The 19,545-nt window shown below is 32.8% G+C and overlaps 1 protein-coding gene across 7 annotated transcripts in view; it reads left to right on the top strand.

Annotated features, from left to right (window-relative positions):
• The window catches only part of PPP1R12A (protein phosphatase 1 regulatory subunit 12A), a 134,827-nt gene that overhangs the window by 98,411 nt on the left and 16,871 nt on the right, over positions 1–19,545 (top strand). For 3 of the 7 annotated variants that reach the window (XM_024579726.3, XM_045187341.2, XM_024579731.4), the window contains exons 10-19: positions 1,612–1,827; positions 3,031–3,125; positions 3,952–4,056; positions 5,145–5,312; positions 5,712–5,888; positions 11,105–11,195; positions 12,178–12,378; positions 12,620–12,788; positions 14,057–14,178; positions 17,123–17,188. In XM_024579726.3, the coding sequence (XP_024435494.2) occupies positions 1,612–1,827; positions 3,031–3,125; positions 3,952–4,056; positions 5,145–5,312; positions 5,712–5,888; positions 11,105–11,195; positions 12,178–12,378; positions 12,620–12,788; positions 14,057–14,178; positions 17,123–17,188 (1,410 nt within the window). The remainder of the gene's footprint in view (positions 1–1,611; positions 1,828–3,030; positions 3,126–3,951; positions 4,057–5,144; positions 5,313–5,711; positions 5,889–11,104; positions 11,196–12,177; positions 12,379–12,619; positions 12,789–14,056; positions 14,179–17,122; positions 17,189–19,545) is intronic. The other 4 variants (XM_045187340.2, XM_024579727.3, XM_024579728.3 and 1 more) reach the window with 4 other exon arrangements.

Genomic DNA, 19,545 nt, shown 5'->3' with positions numbered 1-19,545 from the left:
TAACCAGTCACCTCAATGCCAATCATATGGAATGAAATATTTCAGTTTCTTGAACTTTTTCAATCAATGGAGCCCTTAGTGTTTTACTAATTTTTTTTCCCACAGGGCCACTTGGCCAAAAGAAACATCTGTTTGTTTTATTTATTAAGTAGTTAAGTGCAAATAAGTTAATAATGAAAGAGTTTGTACAGTGTCCAATAGATGTCAGTGTGCTTCTTTCAAAACTTTAAAATATCCCGTAGAGCCCCTGTGATTTTGTTGTGGTGCCCTAGACTGCCTCAGTACACACTTTGGGACCTGGGGAATGCTGCATGTGTCTATTTTCAACCCTGTTAACTACTGGAGGTACCAGGGGTACAACAGTTTTGTCTATGAAGTAGCTCTCTGACATCATGGGTGCTTTAACAAATTGTTGAACTGTTAATTATGCAAACTTTGGCAATAAATATGAAAGAAAGGGTTTTTTAAAAAGTATCTGTATCATACGCTTGTAGCAGCTAGTTAGTTGCCATATTCACTTACCTGTATATTTAAATTCTGTAAGTGAAGTTGATGACACGAACTAGTCAAAAATAACAGATGTTTCATTTTGGGGGCTGTTGGAAAGATAGCCATGAAAGCGAAATAAATATTTGTACAAAAAAAGATTTTAGTTGAAATATTTAATACAATATTTAGTGTAAAAAATCAAATGGTAAATACAAGGTTATGATATTAAAAATATTACTGAAAAAATATAACTCGAAAATATGTCACTTACTAATTTTTTGGTGATTATGTTGGATTTAAATTTTTAACCTAGATATATAAATGAATAAGAACAAAATTTAAGTGCAGTAGTTTGTTCACTCATCATTCTATATTATATGCTCTGTATGCTTTAACTGCTTTAGAAGTTTTTCTATTAGATTCTTTCAGATTTTCTCATGCTGAAAATGGAACTTGTTCCCAGTGACTTTTAAAGATTGGATTATCACACAGTTACTGGGTTTTAATTTATCATACAATTCTGTTATAAAAGAAAAAAGTGTGTTTTGTTCATAACTTCCTTTTCTGTTTTCATACTTTCGATCTTTATCTCTTTACCTGTCTTATTTTAATTGGCTGTAGTATGATTTCATTGCTCCCATCATACCTGTGGTGGAATCAGTAGACCCTGCATCATGGAGGCAGGGCTTGCGCAAAACTGGCATTGTTCTTGTGCCCAGTAAGGGTGAAAAATCTATGGTGAGGCATCTCTGTGCAAGGATTTATATTAGGTTACAATATAACAAGTTTAATATGAATATTGGTTCCAAAGATGCATGGTTTTAAGTCCTTACAGTGTGCTCATTCCTGTTCTCTGTATTTGCATCATAATTTTTCTGTGTGATATAAAGTGTGGAGTGTGTTTTTTTACATCTAACTTCTGAAAAGGCAGTTCATTCCTTTTTCAGTTTTAGACCTTTTACACTTTTGACTAAGATATTAACCTACTTAGTAAAAGTGTTGCTCCTGAAACTATTAACTGTAATTTTAAACTTTTTTTTTTTTTCTGTTAACTTATCATTTCCAGCTCATGGACTGATGTCTTGATAATTCTTTTTTTCTTTTCTTTAAAAATAAAAACAGTTTCCAACCTCAACTACAAAAATTTCTTCCAAAGAAGAAGAGAGAAAAGATGAGTCTCCTGCATCTTGGAGGTTAGGACTTAGAAAGACTGGCAGTTATGGTGCACTTGCAGAAATCACAGCATCTAAAGAGGCTCAGAAAGAAAAAGACACTGCAGGTGTTATGCGTTCAGCTTCAAGTCCCAGACTTTCCTCCTCTTTGGATAATAAAGAAAAGGTAATCTATTTCATGATCTGGTTTCTACAAAAACTGTAATGATTTGTTTTCCAGGAACATCAGATCTCTTGGATATTTTACTATGTATCATTAGATCTATGTATTAATTTAATTCACCTATCTTAATGAATTACATGTTAATACAAATGTATCTACCTTAGACAAATGTCCTTATGGATCATTAGATATGATTAGACTGTACTCAATTAAAGGAACCCTTCATTTTACTTGAGAATTCACAACAAGATGTATCGAGGAGGAAGTTTATTTTATTAGGAAAGTTTTCCCAAGTTTAGGAACACATTTATTCTAGAATGTGATTATACTCCTAAGTTACATTTACCTAATATTTGCAATTTTTACTTGCCTTTTCATCACAAGCAACTTTGTCTTAATGAGGAGTTTTAATAACTATATTTTGAAAAGCACTATTAAATTGCATCACACAGAATGTACCACAGTTCATTCAGTGTTACTTCATATTGTTAGATTATTTATTTCCCACAACATTTTTAGTGCTTGGACTTCTCTCTCATACATTTTTTCCCCCTCTATTTAGGAGTGTTTCCTGTATCAGAAATTCAGAAATGGAATTTCTCATCAAGTAATTTTAATATTTTTATTTTGTATAGTGTATTGCCCAGTTTTTCCCAAATATAGATGCTGATACATCAGGTGCCATTGTTGAAGCACTCTCAGTCAGATGTGGATATAGGTGATTTCACTCATTTTGTTTTGAATATTGTAATGTTATATTTTTAATCAGTAGAATATCAAGATAATAAATCCCTTTCATAACATAAGTATTATAAGTGATTGGGACTTAAGAATAAACCATATTTTCCTGCAAGAAATAAGCATATTTTACCTTCTGATACCACATTAAGTAATCTGTTATAGAAGTTTTAGAAAAAGTGATTAAAATGTGGAAGAATTTTTCTTATGTTAAAATATTACCTAATTATAGATAAAAGGAGAAAGAAAATAAGATTAAACAGGTAACAAAGTGCTTACAGTACATGAATATTGATAGACATCAATTTTAGAGTTTGGCAAGGAACTGTGGAAACACTATAAAGTATAAACTGTAATGACTGTGTAATTATATATTGTTGAATACTCCTTCTTTAATAAATACTCATGACAGAGCCTACAATTATCACACAGATTTATTTTCACTCATGTTTTTTTCCTCTTGTGTAGGAGAAAGATAGTAAAGGAACTAGGCTTGCATATGTTGCACCTACCATACCAAGACGACTAGCCAGTACATCTGACATTGAAGAGAAAGAAAACAGGTGGATTAACTATGATTTGCTTTATGTTTTTACTATAAAATCTCTATTATTTAGCATGAGAATTAAAGCATGAACATTTTTGTAGTTATGTTGGATATGGATTGTGGGAAGAGATGGAGGGTATTCCTAAGAGAACACCATGGACTCCTGGGGAAATTCTGGCTGCTTGTGTTCATGAAATAGCAAAAAAAAAAAAAAAAACCACCCAAAAACATTGTGTTTGGAACAGAGTAAGAGGACAGTGCTGGCAGATGAGGTCACAAAGTAGTATGTACTCTCTAAATATGTGGAACATATCAAAAAGGAGAAAGAAGAAGGGTAAGAAAATGCCCTTACTTAATTTAGTTTTTTCCTATTTTTCAGCACATAGAGTGTGAGAGCTTATTAATATAGTTGTAATCCTGTTATAATATCCAGTTTTGTATCTGGACTTTTTTTATTTAGCATCTCATATGCTAAATATATATGCTAAGATATGTTTTCACTTAAGCATTGTTTTTCATCAGTATATAATGTTCTATACAGTAGATCTTTTGAGGTTAAAGTAAGCACTTACCTTTCTCACACTGTGGACATTTAAATAGTCTAATGTTGTAATCATAAATTAAACTTCTGTAAGCCTCTTAATTTACCCCCTATAAATAGGATCATACCTTAGGGATAGAATCTTTAGAACTGGAATTACTTCCACTTAATAAATATTCCAAATGTTTTCCCAGGGGATTTTTCTGGTTTCTACTTCTACTTCTAATGCTTATTAAGATACAGCTTTGTTAACCCTGTTTATAAATTATCTACCAGAATCTGAAGGATATTCTTTTCACAGAGACTCTTCAAGCTTGCGAACAAGTAGTTCCTACACAAGAAGAAAATGGGAAGATGATCTCAAAAGGAATAGCTCAATTAATGAAGTGTCAACTTATCATAAAAGGTAATAATATAATTCTTAACCAGCTTGTTTTGTATTTTATAAAAATATTAGGTAATTAGTTTGGACCCCTCAATTTAATATCATATAAGAAAATATGTGCTTGTCTTAAATATATTATTTGTTGTTTAAATGAAACTTTATTTGAAGATACAGAATATATATTTAAAGATGAGTGAAACTTTGCTATTAATGCCTTTCTATTACATTACAGTGAGTCCTCATATAACGTTGTCCGTAGGTTCTGCTACTTGAAGTGAAATGATGTGTGACAAAACCAATTCTACCTTGGGCTAATTGATAGAAACAAGAGTTAAGTTCCTGTGAAATCTCATCAATGTTTTAATGAAACGATGTTGAGTGAAACGACGTTATTCGAGGACCTACTGTAGATATTTTAATTCAGTTGGATATATTATGAAGCATCTTTTAAACTGTAGCATATTGAAAAGGAAGTCCTTATCTAATTCACTGGAGCAGTTGAAACATATCAGTGTCTTAATAGATCTGGCCATCATTTGGTGACCCAGAAAATTTTCACTTGCCTTAGAACTCAGAACTATGGAAATGCCTTGAATTAGAATGTTGGTAATATCATGGAGGGCGGTGGGGAGTGAGGGCTATAAATTATTTCATAGCTAAAAGCAACCAAAAAGAATAATAAAAGACAAACCTGTTTAATATAGGTAGGCATGGATCACTCCTGAGGATGTGACGCATTGCTGAACCAATTTTCTTCAAAAATGTCAGTCTTAACTTTCCCCAAATAAATTCAAACCAAAGTGTTTTTTCCAGACCCAGCCTGGCATGGCCAGATGATCTGGAACAGTTCCAGAAATGTAAAGTATCCGATCAGACCATCTTTGAGTCGAGGAAGGTGGAAGGCAGTAAAATCATACACTACCAAATTAGTGAAATCATCTAGACTCTAGCAAGTTGTAGGTGCAACTCTTGGTGCTGGAGCTGGTGGTGTATTTAGGAACACAGTTTTTCAGATTTTCCCTAGCCTTGTGAATCTGTGTAATGTATAGACATTAACTATAGAATACACATACAAACACATCCTATATAGATATGACTCTTTCCTTTAGTTGCTCCTTTGGTAGAAGACAAGATGATTTGATTAGTTCTAGTGTTCCAAGCACCACATCAACACCAACAGTTACCTCTGCAGCTGGGCTTCAGAAAAGCGTGCTTTCCAGCACAAGCACTACTACAAAGATTACAACGGGTTCTTCCTCAGCAGGCACACAAAGCAGGTGAGTCACAGATGCATTTTGTGTTCAGGCTACTGTGTGCTTATGTATGTGCATGCATTTTTGTTTAGAAGATTGTGGGGCTCTGGATTTTTTTCATTTACCTTGTTAAGGTTATTTACAAACAAAAATTGGTTCCAAAAAGAGACTGTTACGCATGTCTGGGAGAAAAATTAGATTCCTGAATTACAAACTTTCCTTGAAACTAGGCTGCTGCTTAAAATATAAATTTCTCTCTTTGACAGATCTGTTTAACCTTTTTGTTCATAGATGAAACATGTCTTGCCTTGTGTTTTTAAAAAATCCATCCCTGTAATCACACGTTTTCAGCTGCTAGAAAGTGCTTTCATTGTTTAGCTGTTTTCCTTTTCTCTTTTTGTGTTGCTTCTTGTGATGCTATAGTACCTCAAATCGTTTGTGGGCTGAGGATAGTACTGAAAGAGAAAAGGACAGTGTTCCTACGGCAGTGACCATTCCTGTTGCTCCAACTGTTGTAAATGCTGCAGCCTCTACCACAACCCTGACTACAACTACTGCTGGCACTGTCTCCTCCACATCAGAGGTCAGGGAGAGACGCAGGTGTGTAAAGGTCCTACTAGGACTGCTGCTGTATTTTGCCCAGTGATGAAAGTTGTTTGTTTTGTTTTTGTTTTTTTTAATCTTGTGAAGTTGGTGACCATCTCTCCAGTAGGTTAATAAATAAAATGTAAATTGATATAATTGTTAGCATTCAGACTTGATAACCCATCTCGAACAGTATTATTTTTGTTTAAAGGCAGTAAGCCAGACTGTTGTCTTACTTGGCCATCTTTTTTTAATAGTTGGTTTAATTCAAAATGTTTTTATTATGACGATCCAAACACACGTGGTCACACTGATGGAAAACAAGATGCAATGTGACAAAAACAGGTTTTTTCATTCTCCCCATTGTTTCTCTTCATTATTAAATCCGATGGATAATTAAGCTGTTTTTGCTATTTTTGAGAATTTCCTTTTACGAGTTTCTTGGTGAAAAAAGGCTTCTTGTGCATATGTATAAGCCAAATAATTATAACCACGTTGAGTACATGCACTTAGTTTTAATTCTGGTATATAGAAAGCACTCATTAATTAATTTTTTTTAATAGTCTATGAATTTATTTTGTGTGCTGCTGTCAGTGGTACAGAATCATAGATGTAGAAAGGAACTTACCTATTATCTTTTGTAATATACTCGATTTACAGAAGGAAATTGAGGCTCAGAGATATTAAGTGACTTTTCCACTCTGATACAGTTAGTGTGAGAGCTAAGGCCATGCCCAGGATTACAGAGGACTCAGTCCAGTCTTCTTGGTATATCATTCTTAGTCCCTGGCTTTGAATTTTGTTTTTTCCTCTTGAGGAAGAAGAAAATCTTAGAAAGCTAAATGTAACCTTTTTAATATTTTATTCTTGAAAGATGAAATTAGCTACATAACTGATACTTCCTTTCTAAAATGCTGACCAGGTTAAGTTTGTCTTATTTCTGGCATATAGTGTTCATAAGTAGACAGTCTTGAACATCCTTTGTCTCTGGGGCCTCACAAAGTGCATCCTTATGGTAAGATCCTTAAGTAACATTTGTGGGATTATATGAAAAGTAACACAATGTTAAATTTTTAAATGTAAATTTCTTTCATCAATATTTACATTTCATTTTTAGTTTTGTGGTGAAATTTAATAATACTTCTGTAACACCACTACAGATGGTTCAAAGATTGTGATTTGAGGACCAGTATAGGTTGTATCATATTTGAATTCTCCTTTCTTTATTTTTCTATAAATTTAAGTCAGTTTTAGGTTTTTGAAGTGTTCTTAATAAGACCATACAGCCAACAGAAATTAGAGGAGCATAGGCATCCATCATTCTCTTCTAGTGAAATGAATTTGAGAGTTTTGCTTTCATGGGGCAGTAGGATAGGAACGCAAAGTTGGGGAATGATCAGGAGTTCTTGGTTTTTTAGGAGTCCATTCCTTCCTCTGCCTTAATCCTAAAGTTAGAATTCTCTCCAGATCAGAGAATTTTTCTGTAAAATGAGGTGTTTGATTCGTATAATGTTTAGCTCCCAGAATTCTTTTAACTCTAGTATTCTATGCTTTTTATATTTTTTTCAGTGGCAATTAAAGTCTAATGAATGTCTCCCAGAATCATAATGTTGTTTCAAAACAAATTATGATTCTTATCTCAGATTTTTAAATTTTTTATGTTGTAGAAAGTTGAGTTTCTTTTTTTTTAATTTATTTTTTTAATTAATTTATTTATTTTTATTCAGTTACAATTGTCTGCATTTTCTCCCCTTCCCTCCACCCCACTCCAGCCAGTCCCACCTCCCTCTCCCTCCTCTACCCTCCCCCTTGATTTTGTCCTTGTGTCCTTTATAGTAGCTCCTATTCAACTTCAGAATTAATCCTAAAAGACATTCAAGATTGAGAATTATATATTTGGAGTTACCGTAAGGACAGAGCAGGTTCTAATAGCATTAGAAACAAAATGTGCCTATTGACATTTTTCCTGGTCTCTTACAGAAAATTTGTTTGTCTTACCTTGTTTCAGTGATGTTTGCAGTAATATTAATGTTTGTGTTTTGTTTCACGTCAGATATTTGCTTGCAATTTTGAATACATTGTTGGCCTCTCTTGTTCGTCTTTTAATTAAAATTAATTACTTTTTTCCAAAATGTATATGGCTGTAAAGTTGCCTCCAAAATGTATATGATAATTTAAGAATATATTGTGGCTGAAAAAATTGAATTAACACATTTATGCCATTTTAGGTACCATTACATATGTACTTGCAGATATTATGTAAAGTTACCATACATGCTATTAAATTGCATCATGTTATAGAATTTTCCTGTTTTTATTGATCAGGATTAGGTAAAGAGTCCTGTTTTTATTGGTTAAGATTTCCAGTGTATTAATTTTAAGGGGAGTGGAGTTAGGGAGAAGAAACTAGCTTTAAGTAGATGATGATAGCAAATTATTTCATTGTTTAAGTATTTCTAATTCTCCATAATCTTTTGAAGCTGCATGACAATACCTTACTAATAATTTTGTATTTGTAGCATGGATTCACATGGAGCTGTTGCTTTAGTATAACTACTCTTTTCCACCACTTTCTCTTCACTCAGCCAGCTCCCATTTGCCTATTTATCTTCTCTAGGGAAGGAAAAAAAGCTAAGTGAGAAAGAAGGGTTGGTATTCAGATATTTAAGGATGTAATTTGGTTGACTAACCAAAATATAAACATTATGAATAAATACAAATATTTCAGCCAGTAAATACCAGTGGATTAAAAATATATGTATAATTGCATTTATTAGAAAAAGTCTTTATGATGAAAGCATCTTGTCACGGGTGCTTTCTATGATTAAACAAAACATCATGATAAATGTGATTAATATCACAATAAACATGATTAACAATAATAAATATTGTATTCAATTCTAAAAAGAAAAAGAAAAAATCTTTTAATTTAAAATAACAACTTTTGGGTTGCTCAGAAAATCGTAAACAATAAAAGATGACTGGAGAGTAAATTTATATTACCCTACGTGGTTATATGAAAGAGATCCAGTCTGACAGGATGATATAGTAATGATTAAAGCAGTGATGGAGTTTGATTGGTATATTTTGTGTCTTTGATGATCAGCTCTTTGTAATTAAAAATATGTAAAATATATGAACTATTTTTCTTCTCTACGTCTCCAATTCTTAGAGGCCTGCTCTATATAGGCACTCCAAGGACGGAGAAAGAAACTGAATATCATATGGAAACTACCAAATATAAGAAATATATGCGTTAGAAATTGATAGGCTAGATTTTCATGCTAATTTGGGGCAAATGTTGTATGGGAAATTAAAATGAAGATATTTTACAAGTCTTCTAACTATTGATTTTTATCCCCCTAACCTGTATATGTTAAACCAGATATGATAAATAGATTTTTTAACTTGAAATTTTGAAAATCAGTCTTGGCTCCTTGGAAGAGAGTGTAATAGTTGATTAGTGATTTGCCATGGAGTTAAAAGTGCAAGTGGTAATGCAGATTTCCTTGTTCTAAATTAAATATGAAAACTTTGATCATGTAAATAGTAGGAGTGAGAATTTAGTAGTTCATATTCTTGCTTTTATAGCAGCTCTTAAAATGTTGAAGTGATATGAAACCGTATGGGCTGCTATAAACTTTCTTTTTAAGTTATTACTATTATTTTTTTAGATTTTATCCATCCATTTTCAGAGAGGGGGAAGGGAGGGAGAAAAAGAGGGAGAGAAACATCAGTGTGTGGTTGCCTCTCACGTGCCCCGCACCAGGGAAATGGCCTGCAACCCAGGCATGTACCTTGACCAGGAATTAAACAGGCAACTCCCTGGTTCACAGGCTGTCACTCAGTCCACTGAGCCACAACCAGCCAGGGCAGACTGCTGTAAACTTTTGTTTAATCAGATTTGCTATGTCATCTAGGTTTCATCTCCTTTTACTATTTTCTTCTTATCTGGTAGAAGTCTAAAAAGCAATAAATTGCATAGGACCAGTTGGTGTATAAGTGTTAAATGAATGGATGAAAAGAATAGCCATTGGACCGTATTTTCCAAGCTGATGTCTCATGGAGCACCTTTCCACATTTTATAGGTGTACCACCAAAGGAAAAAAATGTATTTCCTACTTAAATGATTTTGAGGAATGCTGGGTTAAACACAGTTAAACTAGCTTCTTCCCTCAGTACTTCTCAGACCCTTGAATATATTGTGATTTTCCTGGAGACACATTAGAATGTATAGAATTTTCTAAATTAAAATACCAACATCGACAAACAAGCTCCTCATATTCCAAAATGTTTCTTAACTAGTAACAAGTTTATTGGTTATTATCTTTCTTCTTTTGTATTACTTGTTTTGTATTACTTGTAATTACTTGAAAAGTCATTAGCATTGTTATAAAAATAGGAAATATCTGTTATATTTCAATAAAAAACTTAAAATTCTAGAGAGTTGATGGAGAGACAAAAATTATAAGACAGAGCCCTGCAATACATAAAAAACTCAGGTAATTCTGATCATTTGAGGGAAGTTTTCTTTCTTACCTCTTACAGAGGTAAAGCTCTGTCTTACCTTTGATTTTTCATCCCTTTAATTATTTAACTCTTGACATAGATTGCATGCTTTTGAAATTATGCATATCCTAAGACAGGATGGAACATAGGTTTAGATTTATAGGGTGAAATTTAGTGAAGATAAATTACCCAAGAATAATGCTGATTTTAAAGCAATTCATGTATAAAACCACTTGAATTTTTAGAGAACTCATAATGTGAATGAGATATGGTATCTGCCAAAGACAGCATTAATAAATGACACAAATGCAGGGAGTACTGCTTACTCTCTAGTCATCCGTATCCTGAATGTTACATTCAGTCCTAGCCATTTTACCATAAAGACATAGACAATCTAAAGTTTAGCCAGATAACTTCACATATGATCTAGGAAGGTGTTGCAGGGAATCCAAAACGGAACAATGTGGAATGACATTATATAATTTAAAAAAAAAAAAACAAGTATAGTTGGGAAGAATCTGAAAAATGCTATGTTAGTATATTAGTTCTATTTAATCTAAAAAAATTATGAGGTTGAATTTCAGAGTGGATGTAACCATTTTCTGAAGACTTTTTCTTAAAATCCATTAAAATTATAAACTTGTACGTTTTCCCCACATTCTTATGTAATAACATTCACATATATTGCATCTCCAAGTAACAATTATTATATATTACTGTAGATCATACCTCACTCCTGTTAGAGATGAAGAGTCTGAATCGCAAAGAAAAGCAAGATCTAGACAAGCAAGACAGTCTAGAAGATCAACACAGGTATATTTATAATGTGTATAATATATGAAACTTCAAAGTAACTTACCTTTTTTTTCACTTTTCTATGAATACATTCATGTCAGTACATAATGTGAGTAAATCATTAATGATAAAAATTACTTTCATACTCCTCCCATAGCCTTTTTTATATGGATACACTTTTGCTATTATATTTCATCTAATTAGCATATGCCTTGTACCTCCTTGAGCATGTTTTATTCCAAATATGGTATCTGGCAGAGTATTTGATAAGTCTTAAAATGAATTAATCGTGTATAATGTCTAATAATTATTAAAGAATTCCATGAATATTTGGAGTTAGGGGGAATAGATCTGTTAGGTTTATGAAATAGTTACTGTGCAAGTATGAGAAAAATGTTACTCAGTAGTTATCATTTTACTACCTCCTCCCTGATGTGGTAATTATATCCCATGTGTCCCTTTGTGTTCTTCCTTTCCTGCAATTTAGCATGAAAGTCCCAATTCGGCTATTTGATCCTTACCATTACTTGCATATCAAGCTAAATAAAACTATTTGCTAGAATCTTAATTATTATTTTTTCTGTTTTTGTACCTTCTTGAAATCCAACCTGTTCTTCAGGGCTTAGCCTTCAAAATTATATCTTTACTGAAATCTGTGTATGCATATACATATATAAAAACATAAATACATATAAATTTAATATAGAAACAATGCATTTTTGGCTTTGCTGAACCTTTTGGGAATGTTTACATTCATATGGTATTTCTCTCATCTCCTATGCTATTTCATTAATTCCTTGAATATAGAGATAATTTCTTACACATTCCCTTCATAGAATGAATGTGTGTTGCTAGGTAGAAATTGTTTCAGTTTGCAGACCAATTCCAAACATGCATATTTTACTTTCAATACCTTCACATTTACTTTATCTGCTTATAAAGTATTCCTTCTAAACAAGCTTTACTGCCTCTCATAATTAAATTTATCTTTTGTGTGCAGGGGGTGACATTGACTGATCTCCAGGAAGCTGAAAAAACAATAGGAAGAAGTCGTTCTACACGAACCAGAGAACAAGAAAATGAAGAAAAAGAAAAAGAGGAAAAAGAAAAACAGGACAAAGAGAAGCAAGAGGAAAAAAAGGAGTCAGAAACATCTAGAGAAGATGAATATAAGCAAAAGTACTCCAGAACATATGATGAGGTAACAGTATACAATGACACTGCTAGGTCAAACGGTAGGGATAATTCGTGTGATTTTCAAATCCAAGAGAGATTTGTCTTAACAACAAACCATATACAAAATACTCACAGGATTTTAATTAGAAATCTGAATTATTTTGACATGAGTAGAACATCACTTTTACATGGAAGTGAATTTAAGCATTCTCTGTGTTTTTAAGTGTATAATATTTCAGATGGATTTTAAATCTAATATTTCACAGACTTACCAGCGTTACAGATCCGTATCAACTTCAAGTTCAACCACTCCATCCTCTTCACTTTCTACCATGAGCAGTTCATTGTATGCTTCCAGTCAACTGAACAGGCCAAATAGTCTTGTAGGTATTACTTCTGCTTACTCAAGAGGCTTAACAAAAGAAAATGAAAGAGGTAAGAAGACCAAATTTTGAAAACACTTTGTTTCCTTCAAATAATCCTTTGTATTGTTTTTTCCTAATTAACATTTCAACAGAAAAGAAGTAGAGTTCTAAACTGGGAGTCATTCTACTAAATGATAAGATGGTTGTGAATGAGAGAAGTAGAAAACGAAAAAAGAAAATTATATGAACTGGCATTAATACATGTATCTTTATAAACTAAGGTGTCATAAAAATCTTTATGTCTACCAATATAGAAAAATTAGTAGGCAAGAACTGGTAGAGCAGTTTATTAGTCCTTTAAGTTATTTTTTGCCCATTACGTTTTTGCCTTTTCCATTTTTTGGTGAAATTGTTTTAAACTAAAATCACTTAACATATATAATGTCTTTGCTAAAACAAAATTGTTTTTATGCTTATTTCTTGAAAAATGGGTATTTTTTTCCAGCTATATTGGCATACTGGTGCTTACCATTAACATTTCCTATTATTTCATGTAAACTTTCTAATTTAAATTCTAATTGATTTCTACTTTAAATCAGAGAGGGGTGTCTTTTGCTGTGCCTCTTTGCTAATGATACAAAGAACCTTTTAAAAATCATTGCTTTGTTCCATAAGTATTTACTTCTTAAAGCATATTCAAAGGCCCTAATCTTCTAGTATATATGTCCAAAGCCATTTTAATTACTTCAGGAAGGAAACAGATTTTAAACTAATACTTTTCACATTGATTTTTTTTAATGAAAGATAAATATTTTTTCCAGAGAAAAAAAGGATTTGCTCTTACATGGTATAGAAATGAAGTGACTACTGTATTTATCTTGTTGAATAAGGAGTGGGAAGAGGAGAAGCATAAAGTGACACAGTGCCTACTAGCTGTTGCATCATTAAGAACTATTTGCTTGTTTCCTTGAAGTGTTAACTTTAGATATAGTAACTATCTCTCTATCAGATATTAATAAGTAGAACCTCATTCTCTTCTTAGGGTTTATTTTCTGTTCAGCAAATATTATTAAGTGTATCTTTTGAGCAAAATTTCTATTTTAGGCAGTAGGGAAATGAAGTAATTAAAATTCTTGTCTTGATTCTCAAGAATGTATCTGATGAGAGATACATGTTTAAACCAAGTGTTATAGGAGCACTGAAGAGCAAAATTTGATAATGATTAGGGAATTTAGAAGGCTTCACAAAGGAGGCTGACTTAGAATTGTTTTTACATTTGCCTTGCAAAATACTGTCAAGATACATTGCTACCATGTGGTGCATTGTAATCCTTAACAGAGGGAGAAAAGAGAGAAGAGGAGAAAGAAGGAGAAGACAAATCACAACCTAAATCAATCAGAGAACGTCGGCGACCAAGAGAGAAAAGAAGATCTACTGGAGTTTCATTTTGGACACAAGATGTGAGAACCTATTAAAATACAACTTCTTGATAGTATGCTTCTTTCCAAAAGTACACACTAATAATTTGTTACATGCCCCAGATTATATACTCTTTAGATCACACCACTATGTGTTTTTGAGCCAAGTTATGAAATAGGAAAAGTTCTTTTATAAAGGATAGTTAACAACTACTTAGATTTTTGGTATTACTTAAAAGCGGGACTTCTTTTGGAATAAAAGTAATAATAGCTGCAGGTCAGCATATGTATATTGGTTTTTGTACATATATATGTGTATATATAAAAATAATAAAGTCTCTTAGAGAGTCTTGAAAGAATCCCATTTTTATGAATATGAATATAAGATACATGCATAACAGTTATTTCCATCTCCAGTGATGCTGGATAGAAGCAATTCTTTACTTACCAAATTGTAACAATCCTATAGAATTAAATTTTTTCCCCCTGATTCCTGATTGAATGGCTGGTATTATTATTCATATACAGGAGAAAAAAGAATTATGGGTAGCTCTGTTAATGAGAAATTTATACTATTTTACTATAACATACAACAACTATAGTGGACAAACCTAATTTGTTTTGTCTTATGGTTTGGGGGTTTGTTTGTTTGTTTTTACCTCTTGATTTTTTACATTTTTTTCTTTTAATTTTTAATGTAGAAAAGTTCAACCATACAAAAGTAACGGGAAAGCATAATGACCCACCCTATGTATTCATTATTTAAGCTAATTCCACACCACTTCCCCAACTGCCAGATTATTTTGAAGAAATCTTACACGTATCATTTCATCTGTAAAAATTTCAGTATGTTTTTAAGAGATAAGGCTCTCTTTATAAAAATTACTAAAAACACAGTGTTATCACATAATGATCATAACACCATGAGCATGCTTACTGTTAAATAAATTAACACTAAATCCTTAATATTGAATATCCACTCTCTTTTAATATCCAGTTAGTTTATGTATGCCATTAATGGTTTGTTGTTGTAGTTTTATGCTTTGTTAGTTTGGTTAGCATTCAGATGAGGACCATATATGATGATTAATTATCTCTTTAAAGTCTCTTTTAATCTGTTAGTTTTTCCATCCATTCCTATTTTTTTCCCTTACAATTGTTTTCTAATGAACTGGGCTTTCATCTTCCTGCACTATAGTTTTTTCTGTTTCCTATTAATTGGTAGTTATAAGTAGAGAATGGATCAGATTCTGGTTTAATATTCTTTTGGCAAGGTATTTTTGTTGCTCCATCAGAAAGTACATGATGTGTGATTAATTTTAATTGACTGCTGGTAACATTTTAATAACAATAAATTAAAACCTCACAGTCTTAGCACCCTGACATAGAACTTATTACTTGAAATAAGGACTTATTATTTAAAATTATTTTACCTTCTTAATAACTAATACATGTTAGGAGTTTCATAGGCAAAGCCATATTTATTACAATATAGTATTTATTTTTCCCCAGTTTTCTTCAGACCAGCTCTCCCTTCAACTCTGGCTTCTGGCATTATAAGGATCCTTCCTGAGGATCCTTCCATTTTGGCAATACTTACCATTTTAATTTGAGCCTGCATTGAATTGTGTTCTTATCAGCCATCAAAGCACAGCTCTCCTTTCCCTTTGTAGCCACCTCTGTATCATACAACCTACAAAAAGAACCCAGGGCTGTGTCACACGGTGGTGGCGTGAAGTTAGGCAGCTTTTTGCTCTAGTATTATTAGGTTCCTTTTTTTTTTTTTTTTTTTTTTTAAAGTAACTACTTTTCAAGACCTCTGGTCTTGCCCCCTTTTTGTTTCCAGTTCCTGTGTTCTCCCATGAAACTGAAAGGCAATCAGTTCATGATACAGAGTTAAGATATTTATATTAATAAATAATAATAGCAGCAGCAGCATTGATTTCTCTTGTTCCCTGGTGTTCACATATCATTTTTACTAGGCACCAGAAAGATAGCTTGTACACATTCTCTCTAATCCTTAGAACAATTTTATAAAGTTTTAACTATAGCTCAGGGAAATTTAAAATAAATTTGTACTAAGTCACATAGCAAAAAATAGTTATACCAATGTTAAAATAGGATGATCTAGTTTTAAAGCCTGTGGTGTTTAGTTTATATAATGAGCTAAGACAGTATGTTGTCAAATTTCCCTTGCCTTTCAGCCGTTTAAGGTTTGTTGAGATGTTGAAGACCATATAATACAGGGGTGTCAAACTCATTTGCACCGGAGGCCACTGAATGTAATTTCAACTCCTTGACAGTTAAGGAGTAGTTACATTTATACAGTCCTAAAATTAGTTTGGCCCTTTGAAGGCAACCATGAGGCTGATGTGGCCCCCCATGAAAATGAGTTTGACGATCCTGGTAATAGGATATTCCCATACTCTGGGATTCTAGGCTTTTAACCTGCTGACACTAATTTTCAGTTTGGTGTGCTATAAACTCCCAAGGAATTCCCATTGGATAAGCTACCTAACCATAATACTACTGTTGCATAAATTTTGCCAAGCTTATGGAATCCAGCTTTTCTTGCTTAAAATAATGAATTTCCTATTTTGCTGCTTCATTATAGTTGAATAGCTAAATAGTACTTATATTGACTATTAAAGTTCATGAAGTATTATTACATTGTTAGATGGACTCTCATATTAGGGGTGAGCTTCCTCACCCCTAATATAAGTATTTCCTAAATCAGGTTGTTAGGTAGATGGTCTTGAATTTGCCATATGGACTAAACTACTTAGATTGTTCAATGCAAGCAAATAAGGTTCCTCTAAATAGGTTAGAAAAATTCCCACTTAAAAGTCAGTGTTCCTTTTGATCCATTTCCCTGGTAGATTTTTCCCAAGGGTCATTTTAAATTAGAAAAGCTCTAAAGTATTTAAATATCAATTATTTGAGATTTATATTAACTTTTCTAAAATAAATTGACAATCTATTTTAGAGTGATGAAAATGAACAAGAACAGCAATCAGATACAGAAGAGGGATCCAATAAGAAAGAAACTCAGGTAAAGACCTTTAATTGTATTTAGAAGTATGCATATTTTTTTATTGATTGATTTTGGGGGGCGTGAAGAGGAGAAACATCAATTTGTTCCACTTATGGATGCATTCATTGGTTGCTTCTTATCTATGACCTGACCAGGGATCGAACCCATAACCTCGGTATGTCAGGATGGCACTCGAAGGATCTGAGCTCCTTAGCCAGGGGGATGTAGGCTATTTTTGAAGGATTACTTTACTTGGGTTTATATTTATTCATGCAAGGCAGTTATTATGCACTGTATCTGCATGCTGGGGATGGACTGATCAGTGTTTTGCTGGGATCAGGGGTGGAAGGACTGGAAAGGGACATGAAGAATATTTTAAAGGCAGTGAAAATGTTCTGAATCTTGATTGTGGTGGTGGATTTATGGATATACACAACTGTCAGAACTCATCAAACTATACACAAGTGGATGTAGTTTCTTGTATGTAAGTTAGTCTTCAAAGTTGGAAAGTAAAACAAAAAAATAATACCCTTGACCAAAGAAAAGTATCTAAAGAATATCCAGAAGTAGTAGATCCCTTACCAGACCCAGATTTTAGTTTTGTAAATAGCAGAGTCGTGTTCTGAAAAAGACCATAGGCCTTTTTAATTTTCTTCACATTTGTTTAGAAATTCAGTGTCTCTAAAAGACTTTTACATTCATTATCACAACTGATCTGTCCAACAATCTTCTGAAAAAGGCAGTTTTTTTCTCAGTACAGATAAAGAAATTAAGGCAAGTGTGAGAGAGTTGAGGTTGCATAGCTAGCAAGTGGTGAAAGTTTTGCAACTAGTTCCCTCCGCCCAGGTTCCCTGTTGTTTGGCTGCAGAAAGCTGGCATACTTTAAAGAACTCTATTCACATAGGTGTAGAGCTATACGACATGAGTTAGTTCTAATCTTACAAACTCAGCTCATTCTAGACTGAAATGGCATTCTGGTTTTATCTTCCTCGTTTTTACTTGGAGTTTCTAAATAGAACTGTTAAAATTTCTTTTAGTCTGCAAGGATCTATAATAATGTGCAGTGACCAGAAGTTGGTTACTTGTGGTGACTGTAAATATTTTTTTAGGGCCATGTTCATCTGTTTTTTCCCAAAGGATACTTTCAGCTTTATGTGGCATGACAGACAGTAAGAAATTAATTATTTCTAAAGGTAAATTATTTTCAGGGTTAAAGTTTGGTCACTTTTAAACCCTTTGACTATCAATTCCCAGTACTCCCCCAGTTTGCCTGTGTCTTTTATTTATTATATGCTATAAACCTGTCAATCATCTTTCTTTACCAGTGGTACCCTATGAATTCCCGCCTTTTAAGGAAAAACAATGGACAGGTAAACAAGAGAGAAGAATTTAGTAAACCATCCCCATCTGACACGTCTCATTGCCTTATCACACACAGATTTCATGTCCAACCAGACTGGGATAAGAGGGAAAAGATATTCTGGCTTTCAGAGTTGTGACTTTTAAATATATTGATATATGTTGTGTTTAAGTTTTTTAAGTTTTACTGTTAAAATTATACATGAGATATAGTAAGGTTGAATAGAACATTGTTTCAAAAAAGAAAAATTTAGTTCCAGACAATTTAAACAGTTTTTATTCATTTTAAATAGAGGATTGTTTAGATCTTGCTTTGTGCTAGCATTCTTTCTGTAACAAGTAACAGAAAACACAACTCAAACTGGATTAAACAAAGAGAATTTATTGCACTCCAGTTACATAACCCTCTGTTGGCTTCATCCTCAGGCTGGTTTATCTCATAGGCCTGGGATTATGATAATCCACTCAGGCCAAAAGAGACCTAATGTGGCTACATACCACCTCACCTAAACCCAAAGACTGCTACACTGTGAGGAAAAGGAGGAAGGAAGTTAAGACACACCTGCAGTGTCTTTTGCAATAGATTAGGAAAGTACTTCTACCCAACAAGTGTGCTACTCTCTTTGAAAATTTGTAGGATAAGCCTTTATGATTCTATGAAAAAGTGTGAGGCACAAAATTCTTCTGTGCATTTTCGGAAGCAGTGTTATCATCACCTCAAAAGTGTATTTGATAAAAAAACAAACAAACTGAGTTTATAGAATCTAAGTTAACCACTTTGAAAAATGGTTTTCTGGCATGCACTTTTTTTCTTCAAAGGTAATTATTATGTCAGATGACAAAAAGTTCTTGAAAATTCTGAACTGCATATGAAGCTCAAGCTGTCTGCCTTCAGGATATAAGTTTAAAGAAAATTAATAAATTTTATCACAGAAAATTTGAGTTACTTTAATATTGTTATTTCAAAAACAGTTTCTGTTGCTTGGGTTATATGATTTGCTTTCATTAAACTATTG

This window comes from Desmodus rotundus, chromosome 3, assembly GCF_022682495.2.
Source record: "Desmodus rotundus isolate HL8 chromosome 3, HLdesRot8A.1, whole genome shotgun sequence".
In the NCBI taxonomy this organism is placed as follows: domain Eukaryota; kingdom Metazoa; phylum Chordata; class Mammalia; order Chiroptera; family Phyllostomidae; genus Desmodus; species Desmodus rotundus.
Note: the sequence above shows the minus strand (reverse complement) of the source record. Positions and strands in the feature narration are given on the sequence as shown.